At 64.1% G+C, this 26467-nt stretch overlaps 2 protein-coding genes and 1 long non-coding RNA gene across 9 annotated transcripts in view; 1 reads left to right on the top strand and 2 right to left on the bottom strand.

Annotated features, from left to right (window-relative positions):
- The window catches only part of Kdm4b (lysine demethylase 4B), a 99472-nt gene extending 87132 nt beyond the window's left edge, over positions 1 to 12340 (top strand). For both annotated transcript variants that reach the window (XM_042669956.1, XM_042669955.1), the window contains 12 exons: positions 906 to 1312; positions 1402 to 1522; positions 3271 to 3449; positions 4212 to 4434; positions 4755 to 4831; positions 5012 to 5067; positions 5311 to 5419; positions 8636 to 8821; positions 9086 to 9250; positions 9335 to 9454; positions 10472 to 10564; positions 10883 to 12340. In XM_042669956.1, the coding sequence (XP_042525890.1) occupies positions 906 to 1312; positions 1402 to 1522; positions 3271 to 3449; positions 4212 to 4434; positions 4755 to 4831; positions 5012 to 5067; positions 5311 to 5419; positions 8636 to 8821; positions 9086 to 9250; positions 9335 to 9454; positions 10472 to 10564; positions 10883 to 11062 (1916 nt within the window). In that variant the 3' untranslated portion in view covers positions 11063 to 12340. The remainder of the gene's footprint in view (positions 1 to 905; positions 1313 to 1401; positions 1523 to 3270; positions 3450 to 4211; positions 4435 to 4754; positions 4832 to 5011; positions 5068 to 5310; positions 5420 to 8635; positions 8822 to 9085; positions 9251 to 9334; positions 9455 to 10471; positions 10565 to 10882) is intronic.
- On the bottom strand, positions 598 to 21316 carry LOC122099352. The gene is made up of 3 exons (XR_006145908.1): positions 21230 to 21316; positions 19479 to 19481; positions 598 to 635 (listed from the first exon to the last, which is right to left on the bottom strand). It is a non-coding gene; the product is annotated as an uncharacterized LOC122099352 (long non-coding RNA).
- Positions 21317 to 22641: 1325 nt separating this feature from the next.
- Positions 22642 to 26467, bottom strand: part of Ptprs (protein tyrosine phosphatase receptor type S) — a 50218-nt gene continuing 46392 nt past the window's right edge. For all 6 annotated transcript variants that reach the window (XM_042669948.1, XM_042669949.1, XM_042669950.1 and 3 more), the window contains 8 exons: positions 26044 to 26198; positions 25659 to 25944; positions 25320 to 25498; positions 24987 to 25113; positions 24770 to 24895; positions 23258 to 23412; positions 22979 to 23114; positions 22642 to 22791 (listed from right to left, as the gene is read on the bottom strand). In XM_042669948.1, coding sequence (XP_042525882.1) covers positions 22723 to 22791; positions 22979 to 23114; positions 23258 to 23412; positions 24770 to 24895; positions 24987 to 25113; positions 25320 to 25498; positions 25659 to 25944; positions 26044 to 26198 — 1233 coding nt within the window. In that variant the 3' untranslated portion in view covers positions 22642 to 22722. The remainder of the gene's footprint in view (positions 22792 to 22978; positions 23115 to 23257; positions 23413 to 24769; positions 24896 to 24986; positions 25114 to 25319; positions 25499 to 25658; positions 25945 to 26043; positions 26199 to 26467) is intronic.

Below are 26467 nucleotides of genomic sequence, written 5' to 3'. Positions count from 1 at the left end.
TTGCCTCTGGGATCCGTGGTTGGGACATAGCCCTGGAGAGGCGGCGAGGCCAGGCCCCTGCGACGCGGGCTGTGGGATGGGCCACACTGGCGCAGCACGTGACCTCTTAGTGTGGGGCCACGGGACAGCCACACGGGGACATCCAGGCTCCGACGTGAGCCCAGGACGGCCCCCAAGCTGACCCTGGGCCTCGGACACTGCTCAGCGGCTGTGGGAGATGGGCGAAGGGGAGGCGCCCCCCCCCCCCCCAGCGGCAGCCAGGGGCTCGGGGGCTGCAGGATGTGGCTGTCACCGCCGCTCTGGCGACAGAACGTCAGTGTTGTGTAGGGCCAGGGTGTCAGTGGGCCCCTGAAATCAGGAGGGGTGCCTCGTGCCCTGCTGTGTCCCTCTCCAGCACGCCCCGTGGCCGCCAGCTTGGCTAGAGCAAGCGCCATCACCCCCGGCATGTGGCAGCTTGCCCATCCAGATGTGTGTATATTTTTCTTTCTTTCTTTTTTTTTTTTTTTTGGTCGGTCGTGGGGCTTGAGCTCTGGGCCTGGGCGCTGTCCCTCAACTCTTCAGCTCAAGGCCAGCGCTCTACCACTTGAGCCACAGCGCCACTTCCGGTTTTCTGGTGGTTTATTGGAGATAAGAGTCTCATGGACTTTCCTGCCCAAGCTAGCTTTGAACTGCGATCGTCAGATCTCAGCCTCCTGAGTAGCTAGGATGACAGGCGTGAGCCACCCGCGCCCGGCTAAGGCCTGGCTTCTCACAGGCCTCTGGTGTGCCCATGCCCAGGCCCCTGGGAGCCAGGGATGAGCACTCGCCCCCCACCACCAGGGTTTGGGGAGGCCTCTGGGGGGCCCGGGAGCCCTCATGGCCCGCCTGTGCCCCGTGGTCCCTGACTGGCCTCTTCTCTCCTGCAGAGGATGGGAGGGGCAAGCTGCGGCCCAGCAAGGCCAAGAGCGAGCGGAAAAAGAAGAGCTATGGCCCCCTCTCGTCCTCACTGCTGTCGCAGCTGCCGCCAGCCCTGCCAGCCCCGATGCCCACCGAGGAGGCCCTGCGGCTGCCACCCCCACCCGAGCCCTCAGCGCTGGCCCCGGGGCCCACGGCGGCTGAACAGGGCCCCTCCCCCGTGCCCCTCAATGTGGTGCCACCCGAGGTCCCTGGGGAGGAGCAGGACAAGCCTCGGCCCATCATCCCCATGCTTTATGTGGTGCCCCGGGCCAGCGTCACCCCGCCGGACAGAGACCTCGGGCCCAGCCCCCAGGCCGCCCCCATGGAGCTGACGGGGCCCGACGAGGAGACCAAAGCCCTGGCCAGTGAGGCGCAGGTGGGTGGCCACGCGCTCACGCAGCCCCTCCGCGGGGCTGGGGTGGCCCGGGGCGGGCGCCCGGCCTGACCGGCAGCGCACTGTTTCAGGTTCCCTCCACCTTTTCCAAGTTAAAGATGGAAATCAAGAAGAGCCGCCGCCACCCGCTGGGCAGGCCGCCCACCCGGTCCCCGCTGTCCGTGGTGAAGCAGGAGGCCTCGAGTGACGAGGGTAAGCGCAGTCCCCTCCCTCTCCCACCCCACGCATGGACACATGGACACGCACACACACACCCCTGCGCACGTGTGGCTGTGATCATTGGCCCAGCCCTGCCGTTCCTCTGAGCACAGCTGCTCCACACCCCGCTGCAACCCTCTCCACCAACCACCCGCGCCCTGGCCCTGCCCTTCTGGCCCATCTCCTGGCCCTGGGGCGGGGCACGCCACCAGCTGCCCCTTTCCTGCCCCTCAGCCACACACAGCCCATAACTCACCTCCTCCACCCGCCCCACCCAGTCCCGCTCCTCCACCCCCAAGGCCTGAAATGTCCCATGGCCAGTTGGGGGGGGGGTCGGCTCCCCCTGGGTCCAGACCCCACGCCCCTGGTGCTGCCACCGTGTGTGACTGTCCTCAGCTGTGCAGGGGCAGCCAGGAGCCAGGGCCTGGCTGTGAGGGGAGGCGGAGGCGCTCGGGTTGTGTTGCAGGGCCCCGCCTGTCTCGGCCAGGCAGCACTTCCAGCTGCCAGCAGACGCAGCCCCCGGGCGCCCCCACACCCTCAGCTCCTGCAGCCTGAGCTCTACGCCAGCCCGCCCCGCTGCCTCTCTCTGCCCTGGAGTGCCACTGTGTACACGAGGGCGCGAATCCAGTATGCCACCCAGCGCTGGGCATCAGTGGGCCCCACGTGCCAGGGTTGGGCTTCACCAGGTCTAGGGTCCCCGTGCCTGAGGGCTGCAGGGCCGTCACCTCGCGGTGGCGGCGGGGCTCCCAGGTGCTCTGCAGGGGACACGGCCTTCAGGGTCTACGTGCTTTGGTCCGAGCAGTCGGCAGTGCCATTCTTCAGATGTGCCGGGGCCGGGGTGGGGTGACAGGGATGCCTGCTAGAGGGCACCCCACTGCTGGTTATGGGGCGGAGGCAGAGGCGCGGGCCCAGCTGGGCGCAGGAGCCTCTGCGGCACCTCAGCCCGCCTCCAGACCAGCTTTTCATTCTGAGAAAAGAACGTCCTCCACTTTCAGCTGTGCAAAGCCGAGCCAGGTTTTTTGTTTTTGTTTTTGTTTTCATCTTCTGCACCTTTGAGAGTTGCCGGCTGGCCGCAGCGTCTCTCCTGACGCACATGAGGGCTGTAGGCTGTGTGAGTGGCAGGAATCTGTTGAATGGTGCCCAATAACCCCGTACAGTTCTGGACCTCAGGCCCCTTTGTACCCACATCATGTCCTCTGTGGGCTAAGCCAAAGGACCCAGGCCCCGGCTCCGGGCAGGGTTGGACTTGGCAGGGGTCCTCCTCCATGGGGCGCCCTGTGTGGGCTGGGGAGCTGCACCACTCAGAGTCTGAGGGTCCGCTTTAGGCTGAGGAGGAGACAATAGCTGTGCTTCTCTCAGGTGGGGGGGTCCCCTGGCACCCTCAGATGGCCATGACCACCGTCCCCTGCCCGCTGGCCCAGCTCTGCCCTCCCCGCACCCCCCAGGCAGCCTGGCAGTGCGGGCTCTGTGCCCTGCACAGTGCGGAGCAGAGGCGAGGGTGGAGGATTAGGGACAGGGTCCCCAGAGGTCACAAGATGGCTGAGCCATCTCTTGTCTTGGCATGGGCACAAGCAGGCAGGGCAGGGTGGGCCGCGCTTCAGCAGGCGTACTGGAGGGTCTGGGGAGGATGGGCAGCTCCGATCGGGGGCGGGGGGGCCTCAGTGTGCTCGCTCCTGTGAGCCCAGCGGGGTCCCAGGCTGGCCGTCCATGGCGGTCTGATGACACCTGCCCGGGTATTCCAGAAGCATCCCCGTTCTCCGGGGAGGAGGACGTGAACGACCCCGAGGCGCTGCGGTCCCTGCTGTCGCTGCAGTGGGAGAGCAAGGCCGCCAGCTTCCAGGCCGAGCGCAAGTTCAACGCCGCGGCCGCCCTCACCGAGCCCTACTGTGCCATCTGCGCCCTCTTCTACCCCTACAGCCAGGTGAGGTGCCCACCGCCCGGCTCACACCGTCACGCGTCCCTGGTGCTTTGCGGGCCGTGCGCGCGTGTGTGGCTGTGTCCAGAGCCATCTTCCTGGGGACCTTGCCCAAACGCGTCTCCCTAGTGACAGCAGGGCCATGGGCGTGATGGAATGGATGTAAGGGGCCAGGGTGTCAGGGCAGGGCCCAGCCAGAGGGGCAGCTACGCCGGGGCAGGGCCCAGCCAGAGGGGCAGCTACGCCAGGGCACGGCCCAGCCAGAGGAGCAGCTACGCCGGGGCAGGGCCCAGCCAGAGGGGCAGCTACGCCGGGGCAGGGCCGCCCTGGTCTGCCAGGGAGGGCGGCGTGAGAGATAGGCTTGCCGCCTGCACCCTTGAGAAGGGGCCGAGGGTGCTTGTGCTGGCCCAGTGCTCTGCCCGCTGGGCCAGAGGGCCTAGGACAGACCCCTTCTCCATAGGGCGCTTGCCCGGGGCACATGCCACTTTGGGCTGCCCACACCGCCCCTGTAAGTGGGACAATGAAGACATGCTTTCTAGACACTTTCTCCAAGCACGATCTGGCCTCTGTGCCACAGAGAGGCTGCCAGGAGCCTACTCTCAGGACCCAGGTCAGCCCTGACTCCTAGTCCCAGTAGCTGCATGACACCTCTGACTAGTTCACCACACCCACCCAGACCACAGATCAGAGGCTACAGGAGCCGTGGGGGGGGGTCTGCAGAGGCACCTGAGGCTGGGCTGCCCTGGCTGACGGTGCCCTCTCCCTCAGTCTGTACAGACAGAGAAGGAGGCCACCCAGGGCCCCCTCGGGGAGGGTGCCTCTGCCCCGCCGCCTTCCAAGAGCGGCCAGCGGACTCGACCGCTCATCCCAGAAATGTGCTTCACGTCCAGCGGGGGGAACACCGAGCCGCTGCCCGCCAACTCCTACGTGGGTGACGACGGCACCAGCCCGCTCATCGCCTGCACCAAGTGTTGCCTGCAGGTCCACGCCAGTGAGTGGCCTGGGCCCTGGGCGGGGGGTGGGGGGTGGGGGGGACAAGGGGCTGAGCTGGGGCGCCTCCCCCCACAGGCTTGCTGGGTGGGCACAGCAGGCATCCTGGCCGCCTGCTGGGACTAAGTCACCCCTAGTTTGGGGCATCCCTGCTGGAGCCCCCCTGCTGACCCAGCAGTGACCCAGAGATGCTGAGGGCACCTCGGGCTGCGGGTCTGGCTCTCCAGGGTCCTCATGTCACTAGACCCAAAGGCCTGGCCCGCTCACCCCAGGAGCCCAGGTGCCGGCCCGGCCCAGCTCTCAGCACCCGCTGTCTTGCAGGTTGCTACGGGGTCCGGCCAGAGCTGGCCAAGGATGGCTGGACGTGCTCCCGGTGTGCGGCCCACGCCTGGACTGCGGTAACGCGCCCTGTGCGGGGTGGTGCTGGCCCAGGCGGCCCCCAGCCTGGGTCAAGGGACTGACCTGGTCCAGGGTCCTGTTTCCCTGCACCTGGCGGGTGGCCCTGGGGTGCGGTAGGAGCCGCAGGGAGGGTGCGCCCAGGGTGGGGTGGCCTGGCCATCACCCTCTCTGGCCCACAGGAATGCTGCCTGTGCAACCTCCGGGGAGGGGCGCTGCAGACCACCACCGAGCACAGGTGCGCACGGCCGGCCGCCGGGGCGGGGGGGGGGGGGGGTGGGACAGGACTGGGGTCTGGGAGCGGGGTCCCCACTGATCGAAGCTTCCTCAGCCACCAACAAGCTGGCAGCTGTGTGGGGCAGGGACTGTCCCCTGTCCTCGCCGTGGCCTGGTGTGCCTTGCTCTCCCACTGCCTGCCGGCCCTGCCCGGCCTATGGGCCCTGCTGTGGAACCCCCTGTGACCCCTGTCCCCGCCCCCCAGGTGGATCCACGTGATCTGCGCCATCGCCGTACCCGAGGTGCGGTTCTTGAACGTGATCGAGCGCAACCCGGTGGACATCAGCGGCATTCCCGAGCAGCGGTGGAAACTGGTACGGCCCCAAGGCCAGCGGCCTCTGTCACCGCCCCCTCCCCCCCCCCCGGCCCCCGGGGGCCCCTCCTCCAGAGCCTGCGTCTCTGGGACCGGGAGCCAGGCACTTGGACATGTGGCTCCACAAATACTTTTGGGGTGTCATGCGCTCAGGCGCCAAGTACAGGAGCCCCGGCACACAGGGTAGAGTGAGGAGCAGGTCCTCCACACTCGCTCCCGCGTTCTCACCAAGCCAGTGCCGACGTGGCCTGCCACAGTGCCAGCGCTGCCGCCGCGCCATCCCCCACTGTTCCAGTCACGGCTTGTTCTGGAACTTCGTACCCACTGCGCCTCGTCACCCTCCACCCTGTCCCCTGCCCCACCCTGCCTCACGCACTTGCCTATCTCTTGTACTCGTTTTTCGGTGACTGACTTGTTCCATTCAGGATAATGTCCTAGGGATTCATCCAAGGGCCAGCTGAATATGGCAGCGTTTCCTCTCTTTTCATGGCTGAATAATAGTCCATGGAGTAGCTGGACTTCATGTTCCTTGTCGTTGTGTTCGTGGTGGTTGCCTGGCTGGGGCCACCGCGGAGCTGTTAGGAAAGCTGCCATGCCGCCGCCGTGTGCGCTGCAGGTGCTGGCTTCTGCGGGCGGCACCCGGCCCAGGCTGTGGCTGGCAGATGGACCTACTCAGAGACCCTCCTGGTGCTGCCATTTGCCCGCATGCCAGTGCAGCATGCATGGTGTACAAGGTCTCTTGTCCGCGTGCCCGCCGGCACTCAGTGTGCTGTGAGGTCTTCCTGGCTCTGGTTTGCTTATTTTTTTGGTGGTTTGGCGTATTGGCGTTGTCGAGCATCTTGTCAAGTTGCTGTTAGCTTCTGGACATTGTCTATAGAGATGTGTTCAGCGCCAAAGTGGCACTTGGATTTTGCCATTGAGGTATTTGTTCCTGGTCCCAACGAGGCCCCTTTATTTATTTGTTTGGTTTGTTGGTTGTGGGGCTTGAACTCTGGGCCTGGGCGCTGTCCCTCAGCTCTTCACCTCAAGGCTAGCACTCTGTCACTTGAGCCACAGTCCACTTCCAGTTTTCTGGTGGTTCATTGGAGATAAGAGTCTCACAGACTTTCCTTCTCGGGTTGTCTTTGAACCTCGATCCTCAGATCTCAGTCTCCTGAGTAGCTGGGGTGACAGGCGTGAGCCACCAGCGCCTGGCAGAGGCCCCTTTGGGACCACAGCCACCACTGGGTGCAAGCTCACCCCACTTCCCCTGGGGTGGACCTACCTGTCAGCTGCTGTGTGATTCCAGACAGCCTTTGCTGTCTCTGTGCTCCAGCCTTCCCACCTAGCTGTTGGGGCTGCCTCTTGCCATGCTTGGTCCAGGCAGTAGCAGCTACAGCATTTTGGGGCACCCCTGCGCCAGCCGGCGCACAGGCGAGGAGTCTGGGATGTGGGTCCAGGCACCGCGTTCAGTGTGTCCCTGGCCTCTTTGCTCCCTGTGCCCAGGGCACTTGGGGCTCCCCACCAGCCATCGAGGGGCCGTGTCCCCACCCAGGCGAGGTCCAGGCAGTGTGCAGCGATTGGTTCATTTGCGCCCACAGAAGGGGCAGCTCCCAGGAGCCATCTTAGTGGCTAGCCGCTGTGGAGGCGCAAGCGTGTTGCATCCTGCGGGGCCAGGCTCCCGAGTGGATGGAGCCAGGCCCCGGAGCCACGGGGGCAAGGCCACCTGGCTGGCTGGGAGCGGCCGCCAGGCCCATTTGGAAGTGATGGCTGCCAGCCTGGCCTGGCGTGGATGGGCAGTTGAGGGCCAGTCGCGGCAGGTGACGCCCCCGGCGTGGCACGAAAGGCTCCGTTATTCAGGCGGAGGGAGCGGTGGCGCGGGCCGCGGCGATGAGTCCTTCTGCTGAAGCTTTACGGATCATCTGACATTTCCAGCCAGCAGCCTCTTCATCGCAAGCGCGTGTAACGATGAATTAAAAATCCTCTTACACCAGGCATGCTTGTACTGTTTAATGGAGCCGAGCAAGCTGCGCATTAACTCCTGCAGGCCCGGCGGGTGCCGGCGGCTGCACCCCCAGGACCGCTCGCCGTGGGCTCTGGTGTGAGAGCCCCAGAAACGAGGAACTGGCAGGGAACAGGGCAAGGGCAGATCGTGCAGTGTGTGGCCACAGTCAGGATGGTCCTCCCTGGAAGCTTCCTGAGGACTGCAGGGGCTCGGGCTGGGCAGCGCAGGTGGGAGCGGGCAGATGGAGCCGGCTTTACCTGATGCCCACAGTCCCGCCGCAGGCTCGGGGCTGTGGTCAGGCTTCTGCCCGCGCCTCGGGCACAGGGGCGAGCGTGGCGTGGTGCGGGGTGGGCTGGGGTGCACCCCCACCCCCACGCCCTCCACAGCCATGTGGGCTAAGGGAAGGATGCCAAGCTGGAGACCAGGGGCAGGGCTCAACCCCGGCCCACAGGGCATCTGCTCCCTTATGAGATGGTGGCGCTGGGCATCCTTGGCCCTGCCATGGTGGAAGCATGGGGGGCCTCTCCATGAAGTGGGGAGACAGGGACACACACCGCCCGTGGGTGCAAGTGGATTGTGTTGGGCACAGCTGTGGCTATGCGGGCTTTCTCCCGGGAGCCCCGGCGTGTGCAGAGTCCCAGCACACGGGCCCTGGGGTGAGGCCCACACCCAGGGAAGCGTGGCCTGCCGCCTGTACATCAGCCTGGCCCTGCTGAGGTATTGGCAGCTTAATAGTGAGATCTTGTCACCATTGATCATCTGCCCCTCCAGCTCGGTTCACAGCGGCAAAGGCCTTGCTACCAAATACCCTGAGGGGGCTTTTATTAAAGCTGCAGCGGAATTCTCCCTCTTGGCCTTGTAAAATGCAGGCTTCCATGGTTTTGTGCAGCACTGTAGTATATTTGGATTGCCCAGGGGATGGGTTTCTTATTGTGATGATAGAATGTTCCAGAAGTAGATGGTTCCTGTGGAGGACAGATGGTCCTCCCAATGCCCCAGCCTGGGCAGGTAGCCGTGTTGAAGCCCCCCATGCACAGAGGCTAGGGCTTGCAGAGCTCAGCCTGGGGCTGGGGTGAAGGCTCTCGGCTGGTGGGGACCCCACCCAAGGCTGGGCCATTTGGGGAACCATCTGTCCTCCACCTAGCCACTGCTAGGAGAGTCTGGGGTGGGGCGGTGGGGCTCCTGCCCCCGGGCACAGAGCACCGGGCCCCATTCCATGCCTGTGCCCCACAGAAGTGTGTGTACTGCCGGAAGCGGATGAAGAAGGTGTCAGGTGCCTGCATCCAGTGCTCCTACGAGCACTGCTCCACCTCCTTCCACGCCACGTGCGCCCACGCAGCCGGCGTCCTCATGGAGCCAGACGACTGGCCCTACGTGGTCTCGATCACCTGCCTCAAGCACACGTCCCCCGGGCATGCTGTGAGTGACTACTCTCCCAGCCCGCCCGTGCAGCACCCACACCAGCACCAGCACCGGCCCTGCCCTTCCCGACCTACCCTGCACCTGCCCCACCCCCTGGCCGACGCCCCGCCCCCTGGCCGACACCCCGCCCCCTGGCTGATGCCCCGCCCCCTGGCCGACACCCCGCCCCCTGGCTGACGCCCCGCCCCTGGCTGACGCCCCGCCCCCTGGCCGACGCCCCGCCCCCTGGCCGACACACCGCCCCCTGGCTGACACCCGCAGGCACAGCTCCAGAGGGCCGTATCACTGGGCCAGGTGGTCATCACCAAGAACCGCAACGGGCTCTACTACCGCGGGCGTGTCATCGGCTCCAGCTCACAGACCTTCTACGAGGTGAACTTCGAGGATGGGTCGTACAGCGACAACCTGTACCCCGAGAGCATCACGGTGAGCCCCTGAGGGTCCGGGAAGCACGGGTGGGGCCTGGCCTCCCGATGCCTGCCTCACCGTCCTATGCCCTGCTGTCCCCAGAGCAGAGACTGCGCGCGGCTGGGGCCGCCGCCCGAGGGCGAGGTTGTGGAGCTGCGGTGGACGGACGGCAACGTCTACAAGGCCAAGTTCATCTCCTCTGCCACCAGTCACATCTACCAGGTAAGCTGGGGCGCGGATGGCGGCAGTGCTTGCTGTGGGGCGCCATGAGCCGTTGCTCCAATGCTGGCTGGCTGTTTTGGGTGATGGGGGCAAAGTGCTCCACCCCACCCCCCACTCTGACCGTGTTGAGTCCAAGATGGCAGAGTCACTGTCTCGTGGCGCATTTCAGTGTGTGGCCTCAGAGTCCCCCGGTCCAGCCCCTCTGCACCACGTGCACAGAGCATGGCCACAGAGGTCACACGGCCTCCTTACACACCTGAGTGTCACCGTCCCCACAGCCGGTCCCAGGCTGCCACGGAGCGGTGTCGCCCTCCGGCAGCTAAAGTTGACATGGCCTGGCACGGCCCCGCTGCTCGGCCTGGCCCGCTTTTCCTTTCGGGCCTCGCTCCCGAGGCAGCCGGGCACCCAGCCCGGGCATCCCACCAGGGATGCCCGCTTGCACAGGCAGGGCAGGCTCACCGGCCTGGCACACACGGGCCGCAGGCAGAGGATGGTGAGCAGAAGATGCTCCACGTCAGCTTCGGGGTAGCTGTCACCACTTAAGGGTTGCTGTCCGCCCAGGGTTCCAGGGGCCACAGGAGCTGCGGGAGACAAGGGGCCTGCGTTCACAGCCGTCGGGCTGGGCCTTGAGCGCCTCGGGACAGCAGCAGCCCTGGGCATCCTCGGGAGCCGACCGTCAGGAGGTGCTGCACACGGCGGCCTGTGCAGTGCGCGGCTCCTGCCTCAGAAAGAGGGGAGACCGCAGTGTGGGGTCTCTGTCTGTCCCTGGAGCCCCATCTTCTACCTCTCGCCCAGGGGTCCCACAGCTGTGCCCCACAGCCCATCTCCTGTGCCGCCCGGCTGTGTCCCTCACCCTGCGGCGGGGTCCTGCCCAGCCCCCTCTGCATGAGGACGCCAGGAGGACTCCGGCCTCCCGGCTTGGCGCAGCCTCGTTCTCCACCCCACAGCACGGAGCCCTGCCAGGCCCAGGCCTGCGTGGGCAGCTGGGTGCCGCCCTAAATAGTGCCTGGTCCACAGGTGGAGTTTGAGGACGGGAGCCAGCTGACAGTGAGGCGCGGTGACGTCTTCACGCTGGAGGAGGAGCTCCCCAAGAGGGTGCGGTCCCGGCTGGTGAGTGGCCCTGATACAGGGCGTGGTGGGCGGGTGCACGGCTGCCCCGCCCTCCTCCCCCTCCCCCTAGCCCTGCCCCGCCCTCCTCCCCCTCCCCCTAGCCCTGCCCCAACTCAGGCCCCATGTGGCCTGGCCCCGGCCCTAAGGAGCTGTGGGCCCACCAGCCATGGGTTGCCAGGGTCACCCACCTCCCTCCTGGGCATGGTCAGAGTGCAGGGCCCCCCACTTGGGGCTCAGGGCTCCAGCAAGGGCTGGGGCTGGCCGGCAGGGTGTGGGCCGTGCTGGGCGGCTGCGCTGACCGCTCTCTGTCTCCTGCAGTCACTCAGCACTGGGGCACCCCAGGAGCCCAGCTTCTCAGGAGAAGAGGTGAAGGCTGCCAAGCGCCCACGAGTTGGCACCCCGATCACCCCCTCCGAGGACTCGGGGCGCAGCCCGGACTACCTGGCCTTCATGGAGAGCCTCCTGCAGGCGCAGGGCCGGCCGGGAGCTCCTTTCTAGGACGGCGCTGCTGCCATGCCAGCCCGGCGCAGCGGGCCACATTGGCGGCCTGGGTGTCTGCTTGCTGTGAATTCCTGCCCTGCGCCTCTCCCCGCCCGGGTGACCCCGGGGCCCAGGGCCCGCCCCGCCCCCCGGGACCGCAGGACAAATGGGCATGGCAGCCTGGACTCAGGGAGCAGGGCCAGGGCTCCGCGGTGGCCGGACAGTGCCACGACCTCCGCCCTCGGCCCTGTTCTTCTCCAAAAGGTGCTATGGCTGCGGCGAGCAGCCGGGGGCCTGCGCCCCGCCTGGCGATCCCCCCGCCCCCCTGCACGCCAGGAAAGGGAGCCCGCGGGAGAACCCAAAGCTGTTTTCTAGATTTGTGGCTTTAACACCAACAAGCGAAACAGAACCAGGGGGCTTCTCTTCTCAGCCCCGCGATGCGTGGAGCCGAAGCGCGTGGATTTCTGGGGTTTCCCATCTCCGCAGCCACTGAGCGGGCAGGGACGGCGCCGCAGCTCAGGGACACGGGCAGGCCCGGGGACTCGGATGCCACAGCTGGCCGGGAGCGCCGGGGCTCTGCAGCGGCGACCGGTGGCGGCCGGGCTCTCTGGCGGGGTCCCCGCAGGGCTGCCTGGCTGTCACCGGCTGAGGTGGCAGGACCCTCCAGGCCCGGGCCAGCACGTGGGGGGAGGGCAGGGCAAGCCAGGCGCAGGATGTGGCGCGCGTCCATCTGCTCAGGCGCGGATGGCACGCAGGTCCCTGCTTGACCTGCCTGGTGGACAGAGGGGCCTCCGGTCCCCCCTCCGCCTGTGTCCTCTGCCATATGGACGTGTGACCCAGCAGAGGAGGGGCCCCTGGCTTCACGGGGGCTGTGAGGGCCCCGGCCAGGGGAGGGCGGCAGCCGGCGCCCCTCTGCCAAGCCTCGGCCTCGGAAGGACCCGCAGGGGTGGGGGGCCCGCGCTGCCAGGGCCCCGGGGGGAGGAGGGGGGCAGCTAGGACACCCACACGGCGGCCCACGCCCGTGTTTGAATGCTATTTATATTGTAAAGAGAAGGAAGGGGAGCCGCACCCTGGGTCCGTGTGGGCCGCAGCCCGGGGGCCTGGGTGACCGGCAGAAGGCCACCGCAGGGGTCAGCACAGGACAGCACACCGAGACACCTGTGTCCTATTTTGTGCAAAAGCAAAATGAAACAGAACCCCACCCCCCTGTGTTCCCACGCAGTGCAGGGCGCGCTGTTCCCCCACCTCCCCGCCTCTTGGCCATGAATTAAAGGCTCTTGAGCACTTGGAACTCGGCGTTGGTGTGGGAAGTGTGGTCATTCCTGGCCTGTGCTGGCCAGCGGCGGGCGGGGCGGGGCTCAGCCGCCAGGTGGCGCGCTCACGCAGCCGCAGCCCTGGGGTAGGGAAGGGCTGAGGCCCAGCAGAGGTGTGTGGAGAGGCGCTGTGTGGAGAGGCGTGTGACTGCTTCAGATCAGAAGTGAGGTGAACATAAGTGAGCTGTGTGTGGAGGCTGCCGGGCTCCCCAGGCCGCTGCAGGCCCCACGCGAGCCACCCCCACTCTGCTGTGGGCTTACCAGGGCCGGATCTGAGAGAAGCCACCGTTCACTGTGGCTGTTCAGTGGGCCCTGCGCCCACCGAGTTTCCTCTCCTGCCCACCCTGGCCACTCCTCAGGTCAGGGTATGCGTCCACGGCCTGGGGTTTTCTGGCAACCCCGAGCATGTCTGCCACACCCCAGGGACCACATCCAAGCCACTCACTCTCTGGTTTAAGATCTGCTAGTGCCAAGGAGCCGGGCACCAGTGCTCATGCCTGTCACCCTGGCTACTCCTAGGGCTGAGATCTGAGGGTCTAATCCATGAGACTCTTACCTCCAATAAACTACCAAAAAATAAAACAGTGGGGCTGTGGCTCAAGTGGTAGAGCACCAACCTTGAGTGAAAAAGCTCAGGGACAGCACTGTGTTCAAGCCCCAGGACCAGCGTGCGCGGGTGTGCGCACGCGCGCACACACACACACACACACACACACACACACACACACACGGCGTAGATGTGCAGTAGTTCCATTCAAAGCTTCAGATGAGATGGCAGTCCTGCCAGTACATTTACTGGATCCATTTCTATGTTTTACTACGTTGGGAATGAACCCACAGTCTCATGAGTGTTACTTATAACACTCACCGCTGAAAATAATAATACAACCCTAGAGCTTGGAACCCATCTGATCCTCCCCACACCCACCTCGGGGTGGTGAGATCGTCAATGTGGATTGTTATGCAGCCTCAGCTAATACAGTACACAAATGTTTTCTCAGTTATGTCTGGTGTGTGTGTGTGTGTGTGTGTGTGTGTGTGTGTGTGTGTGAGAACTGCCATTCATTTAGGCCACAGGCAATTGGTTTCTGTCATTATAAATTAGCATTCCCTACCCTGGCTTGTCATGTCAACAGAATCCTAAGACAAGATTTTTCCTCAGGTTTTTTTTTCTCGTTTGTTTCTTTGTTTTCCCCTCAGTGCTGTGTATTTGAGAGTCAGCCTTGTGTGGTTTTGCAGTGTGGTCCTTTTTTCCTGGCTGCTTAGTATTCCACTGTGTGCATGCACCAAGATTGACACATTCACCAGCTGACACACACTGGTGATTGTGCCTAGAACAGCTGTAAACTTATCCTTGTGAAAGGTTCTTTGTGGCGACCTTGTGATCATTTATTTCCTGTCACTGCATTTCGGCTGGTTGGAGGACATTGGTGGCTGAGGTGGTTTCAACTATGAAGCTTTTGAGCCACAGCGCCACTTCCAGCTTTTTTCTGCTTATGTCGTGCTGAGGAATCGAACCCAGGGCCTCATGCATGCAAGGTAAGCACGCTACCACTGAGCCACCTTCCCAGCCCCCGAAGCTTTTTTTTTTTCTTCTTCTTCTTCTTGGTCTTGGGGCTTGTACTCTCTGATCCTGGGCATTGTCCCTGGGCTCCTTTTGCTCAAGGGGAGAGCTCTACCACTTGAGCCACAGCGCCACTTCCAGTTTTCTGGTGATTCATTAGAGATAAGAGTAATGGACTTTGCTGCCCTGTCTAGCTTCCAACTTTGATCCTTAGATCTCAGCCTCCTGAATAGCTGGGATTACAGGTGTGAGCCACCAGCTTGAAGCAATTTGACAGAAGATTGCAGTGACTGTCCTTGTACCTAACGTGCAGCCATGTGCTTGGGACACAGTGGCCAGGGCTGAGGGTGAGGGCCATGCCTGGTGAGGGTGTTGGAGAGGACCCAGGAAGTGGGTGCATCTCAGAGGACAAGAGTCAAAGTCAGGACCCTTCTCCCCCAGGTCCTGGGGGTCACAGGAGGAGCCGGTGATGGGAGCAGGCCGGGCCGGGCCCTGTGGTTGACAGGGAGGGGGTTCCAGAGCCACCGCAGCCTGAGCCAGCCGCTGGACACCGCGCCACCAGCACCTGATAATACAGTCTTGCAAACAGCTGCCTGGTGACAAGCATAATAAGGCGTATTAATGAGGCCGTTATTACACCTAATTAAAAGCTAATATCTAAGAGTTAATTGCCTTTAAAAGATGAAGCGGGACAGCCTGGGATTTATCTCCGCTCTCCTTAGCTCGCCTGGATAGGCTGATATTGGAGAGCTAATTAATTGAATCAAATCTTACAGAAAACTAATAATCTGATCGTGCGGCCTGGACCTGTGAGCGGGGTGTCGGCCGAGGCGTCTGGGACTTTACGGCCCCGGCGGGGATGGAAGCTGGAGCTGGGGGCTGAGGTTGAGGGCGGGGGTTCCCGGCTTCTCCTGGACGGTATCCACGGGGACTCCCAGGCGGCCTCAGGTTGTTCCAGGGGGACACACAGAGCTGCTTCTAATATCAACATTGCTAATCATTATTAGACCCTTGTATTTGCTTTGGTTGTACTGGACTTTGAACTCTGCGCCTCTTGCAGGCCACGCCCCTCAGCGGCGAGCCACGCCCTACTTAGCCACGCCCCTGCCATGCTCCCACTGCTTCATCCACGCCCCTAAGGCTCGGGCCACGCCTCACGGCCCAAGCCACACCTCCAGGGCTGAGCCAAGCCTCTGCTGCAGAGCCACACCCCCTGACCCAAGCCACGCCCCATAGCCCAAGCCAGGGCTCCAGCCACGCCCCCAGGCTCCGGCCACGCCCCCAGGCTCCAGCCAGGGCTCCAGCCAGGGCTCCAGCCAGGGCTCCAGCCAGGGCTCCAGCCACGCCCCCAGGCTCCAGCCAGGGCTCCAGCCACTCCTGCAGGGCTCCAGCCACGCCTCCAGGGCTCCAGCCACCCTCCAGCTATTTTGTGTTTTATTCTTTAGAGCTTTGCATTTGCTCCCTCTTCGGGCCTGGACTGTGATTCCCGCTTACACATCCCGCATGAACTCAGACCACCACGCCCGACCTGGAGTGCCATTCAGCAGTGCCTCGGGTTCCATCCTCAGCACGGCAAAGGGTTTCACACCTGTCATCCTAGCTCCTCAGGAGGCTGAGATCTGGAGGATCACAATTTAAGGCCAGCCCAAGCAGAAAAGCCTTCAAGCCTCCATTCTCCAATGAACTAGTAAAATGTAGGACTGGAGATGTGGCTCAAATGGTAACAGTATGTAACCCAGAAGAACCAAATGAGCTCAGGGCCCCAGGTTCCTATTCTATAACCTCCCCCCCAAAAAAATTTTTTTTAGGGCTGGGAAGGTGGCTCAGTGGTAGAGCGCTTGCCTGGCATGCCTGAGGCCCATTTCTCAGCACCACATAAGCAAAAAAAAAAAAAAAAAAAGCCAGAAATGGTGCTGTGGCTCAAATGGTTGAGCTCAAGCCTTGAGCTGAAAAGCTGAAGGACAGCACCCAGGCTCAGAGTTCAAGCCCCACTACCCAACCCCCCCCCCCCAATTTTTTAATCTGAGAACAAAGCCTTGAGGATGAGGACGGATGGCTGCACACCCATGCCTCAGGCCCCATAGGGACACCGAGCTCGTATTGAGGGACAGTCAGACGCTTGCACACCGTGGGCAGACGTGGGGTGAGGGACACGTGTGTTGGCGAGCTGTGCATTCGGAGGCCTGCTGCTTGTGCCAACACCACGCACGTCTCTGCTTGTGGTCACAGGACCATTTCGTGTTTTAAGTTACAAGTCATTTTCAGACGGGAGAACAGTAGGGGTGATCCTCTGGGAATTTTCTTTAAAAACAAAAAAAAAAAAGCAGGGAACAGTCAGATTTCATTAGCACTGAGAAGTCCCCGGGGCAGTCGCAGCTGTGTGTGCTTTCCACAGATGTGTGTGCGTGTCTGTAAACTTAGCAGAGAAGAACCCATGGAGCTGGTCACGCCTGTCATCCCAGCTACTCAGGAAGCTGAGGTCTGGGGACTGCAGTTCGAAGCCAGCCTGGACAGGAACTTCTGTGAGAGTCTCATCTCCAATAAATTACTCGGAAAAAGCTTGCAGGGGAGCTGTGGCTCAAGTGAGCCATCTATAAATCAGCAGCTAGCCACGCAGTCTTACAACTGCCTCCTTTGTGGTTATTCTTAAGCCTTTAACACGGAGGAGGTCACTTCCTCCAGGAAGCCTCTTCCACCATGATTTTCCTGTACTGTACTTCGTGGTCCCTGTTCCCTGGGTAGTAGGCTCATCTCTTAAATATGGTGCCTAGCACCGGTAGCTCGTGCTTATGGTCCTAGCTACTCAGGAGACTGAGAGTTGAGGATCATAGTTCAAAGCCAGCCTAGGTAGAAAAGTCTGTGAGACTCTTATCTCTAATTAACCACCAAAAAGCTGGAAATGGAGCTGTGGTTCAATTGGTAGAGCTGTGTATCTTCGAGCAACAAAGCTCAGAAACAGCACCAGGACCAACACATACACACACACACACACACACACACACACACACACACACACACACACGCACACACACACACACACACAAATATTGGCTGAGGGCATATGTCTTCATCAATTTATTATCTTTTGGTTGGTGATGGGTCTTGAACTCTGGGCCTTGGTGCTGTCCCTCAGCTCTTCAGCTCAAGGCTAGCGCTCTACCACTTGAGCCACAGCGCCACTTCTGGCTTTTTCTGCTTATGTGGTGCTGAGGAATCAGACCCAGGGCCTCATGCATGCGAGGCAAGCGCTCTACCACTGAGCCACCTTCCCAGGGTGGGACGCAGCCCAGGATGATGCAATTCACAGGCTGGGTGGTGTCCACGTCCCCCCCCCCCCCTTCCTGCCCCGAGCCCTGTGGGAAGCGCTGGGTTAAACCTGCATCAAGGCCCCAAGCCCAGGCTATTGAAGAGAGGCAGGCGGCCTGTTTGAAAAGAGGTGGAGGAGGCAGAGAGATAAAGGCAGGACCTGCGGCCTGCCCTCCCCTCCCCTCCCTGCTCTTTGGGGGGGGGGGCAGCCCCTTTGTCTGCATTGACTGAAATGCAAACAGAAGAATCTGCCGCTTTCTCTCGCCTTCTTCTGGACGGTAATGAATTCGGCGGCTACAGGCAGAGCAGGCGGAGGGAATGGCTTTGGAGAGATTATTTTGTTCCTTTTTAAATAACTTTTCATGTCAGGCGGGCTGGTCACTGCGCGCGGCTCTGCTCCGCACAATGGCCCGGAGTCGTGCGGCGCGCGGCCGGTGCCCCCCCTCCGCCCCCCTCCCGCCCGCGCCCCCCTCCCCCTGCCCTCCCTCCCCCCCCCCCCCCCCCCCGGCCGCGCTGCGCTTTGATTCTCAGGCACGCAGCTTTATCTGCTGGGCAAAGCAGATAACCATAACATAATAGAAACAAAATCCCGTCCGGTGCGGCTTGCTGCCGAGGGCTCCGCGGCGGCTCCTCGCCCTTAAGGACGCGGGTAGAAAAAAATGGGGCTTTGTAAGGCGCTGCGTGCTCGGCCGCGGGCAGAGCGAGCCCTGTCCGACACGAACCCCGCGGCGCACGGCCTGCCTGGTGGACATCGCCTTGCGATGACCGGTGCGGCCCTGATGGTCAGCGGGCCCCGTGGTCCGGCCTGCTGGAGGCCCGGCCCAGACCAGCCTCACCGCCCCACAGACCCCACGGGACGGGACTGGCCGCCGGAGGGGCGTGCCGCGCCGCCGGAGGGGCGTGCCGAGCCGCCGAAGGGGCGTGCCGAGCCGCCGAAGGGGCGTGCCGAGCCGCCGAAGGGGCGTGCCGAGCCGCCGGAGGGGCGTGTCGTGCCGCCGGAGGGGCGTGCCGTGCCGCCGGAGGGGCGTGTCGTGCCGCCGGAGGGGCGTGCCGTGCCGCCGGAGGGGCGTGCCGAGCCGCCGGAGGGGCGTGTCGTGCCGCCAAAGGGGCGTGTCGTGCCGCCGGAGGGGCGTGCCGAGCCGCCGGAGGGGCGTGTCGTGCCGCCGGAGGGGGCGGGGCGTGCCACTGGAGGAGGTGGGCGTGGAGCCCCACATGGCGAGCTGTCTATTGGGATTGGACAGCGGGCAGCTTGGGGGAGGAGCATGAAGGACGGTTTGAAACCATTAATGTTGGGGGAGAGGCGCGCAGCCTAACTGGGTCTCTATGGGCTGCGTGCTCCGAGGCCCAAAGAGGGAGGTTAGGGGGAAAACAGTCCCGAGGGAGGAGAGGGGAGTAGGAGAGGGGAGTCCTGAGGAGAGGAGAGTAAGGGGAAAAGCAGAGTCCTGGGGGAGGCGAGGCGTGGAGGGGAGGGGAAAGCCTGCTGGAGCAGCGCAGGGCAGGCCTGTGCAGGGCAGGGCAAGCCTTGAGCGGCCATTTGGGGCCTCCTCCGAGGCCATTTGGGACGAGAGGCCTGTGGGGAGGCGCCTCCTGGAGCAGAGCACGGCAGGCCGTGGAGCGTGGAGAGGCCTGCAGGGAAGGAGACAGACGGGAAGAAAAGCAATAGAGGTTTGGAGGTCTGAGCTTTGCAGGTCAGGGGGTCAGGGCTGCCTATTGGAGGCTTGGAGGTTTGGTGGTGGAGGCTGCTCTTGGTTATGAGCCCAGACAAGGTAGTCTCAGGACCCCTTTCTGGTGTAAACAGTGTATATAAACGTCGTCTACCTTTCACGGTACCTCGATGGATTGTCTCGCTCTCAGGAGGTCCTAAGCGCGTCTCAGCCTAGTCACACAGCTGGGTCCTCTCCAAGCAACTTCTTGCTGGCCTAGGGGTCAGGCCTCACCCTTGCGGACCTGCCAACCACTCACACTCTAGTTAACGTCAGCGAGAAGTGGGAGGAAGGGCGGGACAGCTGGACAGAGGCTCGGAGGGGAGGCGCTCCGCGGGTGTGGGCAGCCTGGCAGACACCGAGGGGCCGGATGATAGCGACCCCCGCGGCGCCAGGACAGGACAGGAGCAGCCTGCGGCCCTCTTCCTCCCCCTGCTTCCCAGAGTGGCTCAAGGGAGAACAACGGGCCCTTTACAGGGCGGGGCCCAGCGGGAGGAAGTGACGCCACGGGGCGGGCTCGCCGCGGGCCACGCCCCCGGGCTCCTCACTTCCTGGCCTCGCTGAGGAGAGCTGCTCGGCGCCGGCCCGGGCGTCGCTGACGTCGCTGCGTCACTGACGTCCCCGCAGCTGGCGACCCGCACGGCTGCTTCCGTTTGTGGCGGGGCGCGCCGTCCTGGAACTCGTGGCCCTGGGCTTTTTTGTTGTCGTCGGTCGCGGGGCCTGGGCGCCGTCCCTCAGTCTCGCGGCCTCTCCCGCCCGGGCTGGCTTTGAACCGCCGTCCTCGGCGCTCAGCCTCCCGCGTAGCCGGGGGACAGGCGCGAGCGCCGGCGCCCCGCTGGCCCTGAGCTTCACGCAAGCCCGGCGCGCTGCCACGAGAGCCAGAGCGCCACTTCCGGCTTTTTGGTGGCTCATCGGAGTTTCCCGGGCTTTCCCGCCTGGGGCTGGCTTCGAACCATGATCCTCAGGCTCAGTCCCGGCGCCTGCGCCCCCACCGCCCTCAGCGCCCCCGGGTCCCCGCAGGCCTGACTTCCGGCCGTCTCCTCACCGAGGTCCCGACTTCCCTTTCACTCTCTCGCTTCACAGCTTCCTGCCGGGGATGGGGCCGGGGCCGGGGGCCGGTGCTTGGGAAGGAGCGGGGGTCCGCCGTGACCGTGAGCCGCCCCCGGTGCGCTCCGCCCGTGCCGGGCCCTGTCCGGTGCGCTCCGCCCGTGCCGGGCCCTGCCCGGTGCGCTCCGCCCGTGCCGGGCCCTGTCCGGTGCGCTCCGCCCGTGCCGGGCCCTGCCCGGTGCGCTCCGCCCGTGCCGGGCCCTGTCCGGTGCGCTCCGCCCGTGCCGGGCCCTGTCCGGCTCGTTCAGGCCAGCGTTGGCCACGGCGCCCCGAGCTCCGTTTGCCTGGGACCAAGCGAGGGCCCCCTCCCTGGTCTTCTTTCCTGCTGTCTCCCGGGCTAGATCTTGGCCAGGGTCTGTGAGCAGACCGCACAGCAGGTGCTTCGTAAACCTTTTTTTTCCTCCTTAGACACCTGTGGTAGCACCGGGGGCCCTGTGGATGCTGAGTGTCCAGAGCGAAGGGAAACTGCTCAGTGGGCTTGAGATGGATACTAGGCCCATGAAGCCCAGAGGAGAGAAATAGGTGCTTTCTTAGGGCAGACTTTAGCACTGGCCTTTGAGGATTGCGTAGGAGCTCCTGGGGCACAAGAGCCTGGTGTATTGGTCTTGGATGACTCCGGCAGGCAGAGGCTTGGGTTAGCATTTTTGTCTTTTCTGTCTCCTGTCCCACAGTATGAAATGAGAAGTGTTCCTGTCCCATACTTGTGCATTCAGCGGTTACTGAATGTGCTCCACATATGGTTGCCTGCCTTTGTTTTCCTCTGCTCGCTGCCTGTCCTTCCCACCACCCACGAGAGCGCAGTGTGCTCCCATGCCAACTCCCCCACCACTGCCAGGGCCCCATCCCGTCTCCCCTCCACTCCTTCCATGTTCACTTGCTTCTGGTGGCTATGGTGCTTGTTTACAAGGTGTGGGATGAATGTTTTCCAAGAAATGGACTTTGATTTTGCTCAAAGCATTCCCATATTGCGGTTGGTCTCCATCTTCCCTCTTCTCCTGGTCTCGCTGTTCTATTCCTTAGCAATTGTCTGAATTGGAGCTTGGGTCATTTGTTTTTATGATTTCACTTTTTTTTTTCTGGTTGGTTGTGGGGCTTGAACTCTGGGCCTGGGCGCTGTCCCTCAGCTTCAGCTCAATGCCAGCCCTCTACCACTTGAGCCACAGGCCACTTCTGGTTTTATTGGATCAGTCACACAGCTTTTCCTGCCAGTACTGGCTTTGAACTGCAATCCTCAGATCTCAGCCTCCTGAGTAGTAGGATGACAGGCGTGAGCCACATATGCCCAGCTTCACTCAGTTTTAAAATATGTTCCAAAAAGAAAAAAGCCGGAAGTGGTGCTGTGGCTCAAGTGGTAGAGTGCTAGCCTTGAGCTGAAGAGCTGAGGGACAGCACACAGGCCCAGAGTTCTGGCCCCACGACCGGACCCAAAAAAAAAATAAAATAAAATATGTTCCAGACTTTGAATTTTCCTCTCAATACTACCCGGGTGGCACCTAGATTTCAGTCTGTGACGCATATTTTTGAGTGGTTAGGTTTCAAACACTTGTGACTTCATTTTGATATCCCACACAGTGTGACAGTGACTACGCATGGCCATGAGTGGCCCAGGACACGGGGAGGGGCTGCCCCAGACGGTGGACCATGGCCACAGGTGGTGAGGAGCCCACCCTGGTTGAGGCCGTGTTGGGGCAGACCATGCTTGCTGGCCTCCAGGTGTGTGACCTGTCTGCCCCCTGCTGAACTATGGTTTCCTCGTCTGTGAGGTGAGACTTGCACCTGAGCCCAGCCCACAGCAGGTTCTCAGTCAGAGTCACCATTATTATTAGCACGGAGGCAGTTCCTAGGGGGCTGGGTCCGGGATTCCGGTTCAAATCCCAGTCTGTTCAGGAAGTGGCTGTCAGCTGGATCACACGCCGTCTCTCGGGGTGCGGATGGGAGGGGTGTTAGGCGCAAATAAGACTCCAGTGGCCCGGTCGGACCGTCTCCCTTTAATACAAAGTCGATTTATCTACATACACGGCGCAGAGCCCCCGCTGCTCGGTGCGGCAGCCGCGGGCGCAGCGCGGAGGGCTCCGTACATACAAAGAGGAAAGCTCGCTGGCGCGGGCGGGCCGTCCCGGCTCTGCGTCCGCGCCCAGCCCGGGCAGGCCCCGACGCGGGCGCGGGCCGCACGGGGCGATGGGGCCGCGCCGTCCCCGCCCGCCCCAGCCTTCGACTGGAACTTCGAAAACGTGGTACTCCCGAAACGTAATTAAAAAAAGAAAAGGAAAGACTCAGAGGGCGGCAGCAGGGCCGGCGCGGCGGCCGCGCGACCCCGCCGCGGGCGGCGATCGTGAAAAAATAGACTGTCTCTGAACGGAAGAGGCGGGAGCGAAGTCGGTCTGCTGTCGAGCCGCTGACCGCAAGGCTTTTTGTTGTTTCTTCGTTAAAAAGAAAAAAAGTGAAAAAAAATACGCTATTCTTAAAAAAAAAAACAAAAAAAACCGGAAACAAACCCAAACTGGCGGGCGCGGGCGCGGGCGCGGCGGGGCGCGGCGGGGCGCGGCGGGGCGCGGCGGGGCGCGGGAATGTTCTAAGTGTCAGGCGCCGCGCGCGGGCGGCGGGCGGCGGCGCCCGGCCCCTTCCTGGAGATCGAGCCGGGCCGGCGTCCGGGCCGGGCTCCGGCGGGCGCGCGGGTCCATGGCTTTAGGTTGCATAGTGGTCGAAGCTCCCGAGGTACTCCAGGGCCGCCTGGTAGCAGAACTGGTACTCGTCCTGCGGAGAGCGCAGGCGTCGGTGGCGCGCGGGCTGAGGGCCTGGCGCGGCCTGAGCGCGTCCTCGCCTCGCCCGCAGCAGAGCAGCGGGGTCCGTGCAGGGGAGCACCGCAGGAGGGGCGCCGGCCCGCCCCCCTTCGCAGCCCCCCCCCCGCCCCCCCCCGCCCCCCCCCCCCCCGCCCGCGCACCTCCGTCTGCACCATGGCCGGCCTCTGCGTCCGCAGCATCTTCACCGTCTGGAATATGTCCACCACGCCCTCGTAGCGCATGCGCTCCAGCACGATGCTCAGCGTGATGAACACGCCGGTTCTGCCCACGCCGGCGCTGGGGGGCAGAGGGAGGGGCCTGTCAGGCGGAGGCGGCGGCCTGGCGTGGCTCGCCCAATACCCACCCCGACAGGGGAGGCCCCGCCCCCCGCGCGGCCCCGCCCCCCCGCGCGGCCCCGCCCCTCGCGCGGCCCCGCCCACCTGCAGTGCACGGAGATGGGCCCGTCCTGGCCGAACTGCTCCTTGGTCTTGTGCACCTGGCCGATGAAGTCGATGAAGCCTTCTCCCGACTTGGGCACGCCCTGCTCGGGCCAGTCGGTGAACTGGAACTGCCGCACTGTCCGCGACTGGCCGTCCTGCAGCGCGACAGTGCGATGCTGTGGCCGCGGCCGCCGGCTGGTGTCCCCCTTCTCCCGCCCCCCGCCAGCAGACGCTCCTGCCTCCCACCGAGGGGCCGGCCACCTCCTGTCCACCATGACCCCAGCTCTACCCTCTCCTCCCCCCGGCACCCTCACCTGCCCTTCCTCCCCACCTCTGCTGCCACCATCGGCCTTGCAGGCTGGTGCCCGACCACTCACCACCCAGCAGGGGGCCGCCCCCTCCACCTCCCAGCCCTCCCCACTCACCACCCCCTCCACCTCCCAGCCCTCCCCACTCACCACCCCGTCCACCTCCCAGCCCTCCCCACTCACCACCCCCTCCACCTCCCAGCCCTCCCCACTCACCACCCCCTCCTCCACCTCCCAGCCCTCCCCACTCACCACCCAGCAGGGGGCCGCCCCCTCCATCTCCCAGCCCTCCCCACTCACCACCCAGCAGGGGGCCGCCCCGTCCACCTCCCAGCCCTCCCCATTCACCACCCATCGGGGGGCCAGTTCCCCCCCTCCACCTCCCAGCCCTCCCCAAACACGGCTGTATCCGTGTGACCTCCCGCAGCGAAGCCACCCCTCCCTGGGGGCTTCCCATCCGCTGTGCCCTCACCGCCGGCCCTGGCTGCATGGTGCTGCTGGACCAGCCGCATGCTTTTCCATCTCCTGCCATCAGCCCGGCCCTCACCAGCCCCCCTCCATGGTCACCCCCGACCGGTCTCCTGACTCCATCCTCACCCCAGCGCACTGGTCCCCACCGCGCCCACAGTGGCAGTGGCCCTCAGATTCCAACTTGTGTCCCCAGAGGGTGGGTGGCTGGTCTCCATCTCTGCTACCCTCCCCCCCTCACTAAGTCTGGGCCTCTGGCCCCCCACTTCCACCGAGTCTCCATCCCAGTGCACCTCTTGCCACCTGCCTGGGCTTCCATCATTGGCCGTTACCCAGGACCCTCGAGAACCCCCCAATACTCTACAGTCTGCTTCCTGCAGAGAGAGGCCTGGCACACAGGGACACTATGGCCAGCCCAGGCCCCAGTGCCTCGGCCACAGATCAATCCCTGCCCCACAAGCTCTCTCCTTTCTGCCCCAGGGCCTTTGCTTCTACCTGCCAGGGGACAGACACCCTCCTCGTCGTAGGAGGCCAGCAGGGGCCTCACATTCCTGTGAGAGCCTGGCGGGGCTGAGACAGTGGAGGATGGGTAAAGGGGAGACCCCCTCTGAACGCGGGGCCACCGTCCAGAGGGGCTGTGGGGGGAGATGGAGGAGAGGGAGAAGGCAGGCTGGGGTTCTCTCTGCGGCTGCGAGCCCACAGGGCTGCCCCCATCTCCTCGCTGGCCCCCGCTCACCCGGGCGTCGGTGACCTTGAACTCGCGCAGGATGTACTGGGGCATGTTGTACTCGGCCATGGGGTCCACCACGAAGTACTGGTAGCGGGCGGAGCGCTCGGCCGGCCAGTACTGGTGGCACTTCTCCTGCGGGAGCGGGAGCGGGAGCCACCGTCAGCGCAAGGGCTGCTGGGTGTGGCCGCCCCCCCCACCCCCGCTCCCCGCCCGCCCCCCTCACCCGGCCCATCTCCCGCAGCTTGGTGAGCATGACAACGATGGTGGAGTTGTTCTCCCACAGCATGCGCCAGAAGTCCTCGGTGCTCTCGGCCAGGGGCCCCTGCGTCGCTATGTAAGCCTTCTGCTGCCTGTGGAGGGGGCGAGGGACGGGGGGCACTGAGGGGGCGCCCTCTCCCCCAGCACCCACGCCACACGGGGATCTGTCAGCCTCAGTAATGTCCAGCTCCTCAAGGAAGCCGCAGGAAGTCCTCCGCCCCAGGGCCTTTGCACCACCAACCTCCCTGAGCGCCCCCTTCAGGACAGGGGTCCGGCCCCCCCAGGCGGGGCTGGGTACCTATAGCCATCGATGAAGCTGGCGTTGATGTAGTCGGAGCCCTCCACGCCCCGGATGGGCTGCAGGCAGACGCGCGTGCTCTCATACGGCATGACATTCACCAGGCGGTTTTTGAACTTGTTACAAGGCAGATTGGCACTGATGAAGCGGGAGGTGTGGGCCTTGGAGTTGGCCAGCCGCTGTGGGGACGGGAGGAAGGGACCACCGTCAGGGGGCCCCCCCACCCCCGCTTTTGCCAGGCACGGGGAAGCCACCGCATCTGGTCACCCACTTCCAGCCCGTCCCCAGCTCCTCGGGCTCCTCACCACCCCACCGCAGCTGCCTCTATCCGGCCATCACCTTGAACTCCAGTTCCATGCCGGTGACGTGCTCTCCAGGCTCCACCTGAGCCAGCTTCTGGATGTAGGTGTAGAGGCTGCGTGCGGGGACCTCGGTGTTGCCGCAGCCCACGGCCTCCAGCAGCGCCTCGTGGATGAAGCTGTACTGGTCCTCCGTCTGCACCATGTAGTTGCGCTGTGAGCGCATGAGCGTCACGTGTCCGTACACGTCCACCGTCTTCTCGGGCCGTATCCGCTCCAGCATGGCGTCGATGACGATGAAGCAGCCCGTGCGGCCCACACCAGCACTGCAGGGAGAGCGGGGCGCTCAGGGACAGCCGGGGCGCTCGGGGGCCGCGGGGTGCTCAGGGGCTGCGGGGCTGGGGGGACGGGCGGGGCGGCCGCACCTGCAGTGGACCACGATGGGACCTGCGTCGGGTGGGTTGCAGGTCTTCACCCTCCGCAGGAAGGCCAGGAAGGGCGTGGGGTACTCGGGCACCCCGTGGTCAGGCCACGCGGTGAACTGGAAATGGCGGACCTCACGCTTTTCACTGGAGCCGTTCTGGGGACACAGCCACAGGGACACTGCACACCGAGGGTCCTCGTCCTGGCGCCCGAGTGCGCAGCTTCCACCGCCACGCGGCCCACCGCCCGCCCGCACCCGTCCTGCTGCGGGCTCCGCCCTTCAGCACTGGCCTCGGCCCCAGGGCCCTGCTTGGCTCCCTTTCCTTCCTGCAGCTACCCCCAGCCAGCACCGTCAGCCCTGTCTCCAGTCTAGCCTCAGCCAACCAGCGGCTTCTCCCACCCTCCGCGCCGGCCCCATCCACGGCT

This window comes from Dipodomys spectabilis, unplaced genomic scaffold, assembly GCF_019054845.1.
Source record: "Dipodomys spectabilis isolate Male_0828 unplaced genomic scaffold, ASM1905484v1 ptg000511l, whole genome shotgun sequence".
NCBI lineage: Eukaryota > Metazoa > Chordata > Mammalia > Rodentia > Heteromyidae > Dipodomys > Dipodomys spectabilis.
Note: the sequence above shows the minus strand (reverse complement) of the source record. Positions and strands in the feature narration are given on the sequence as shown.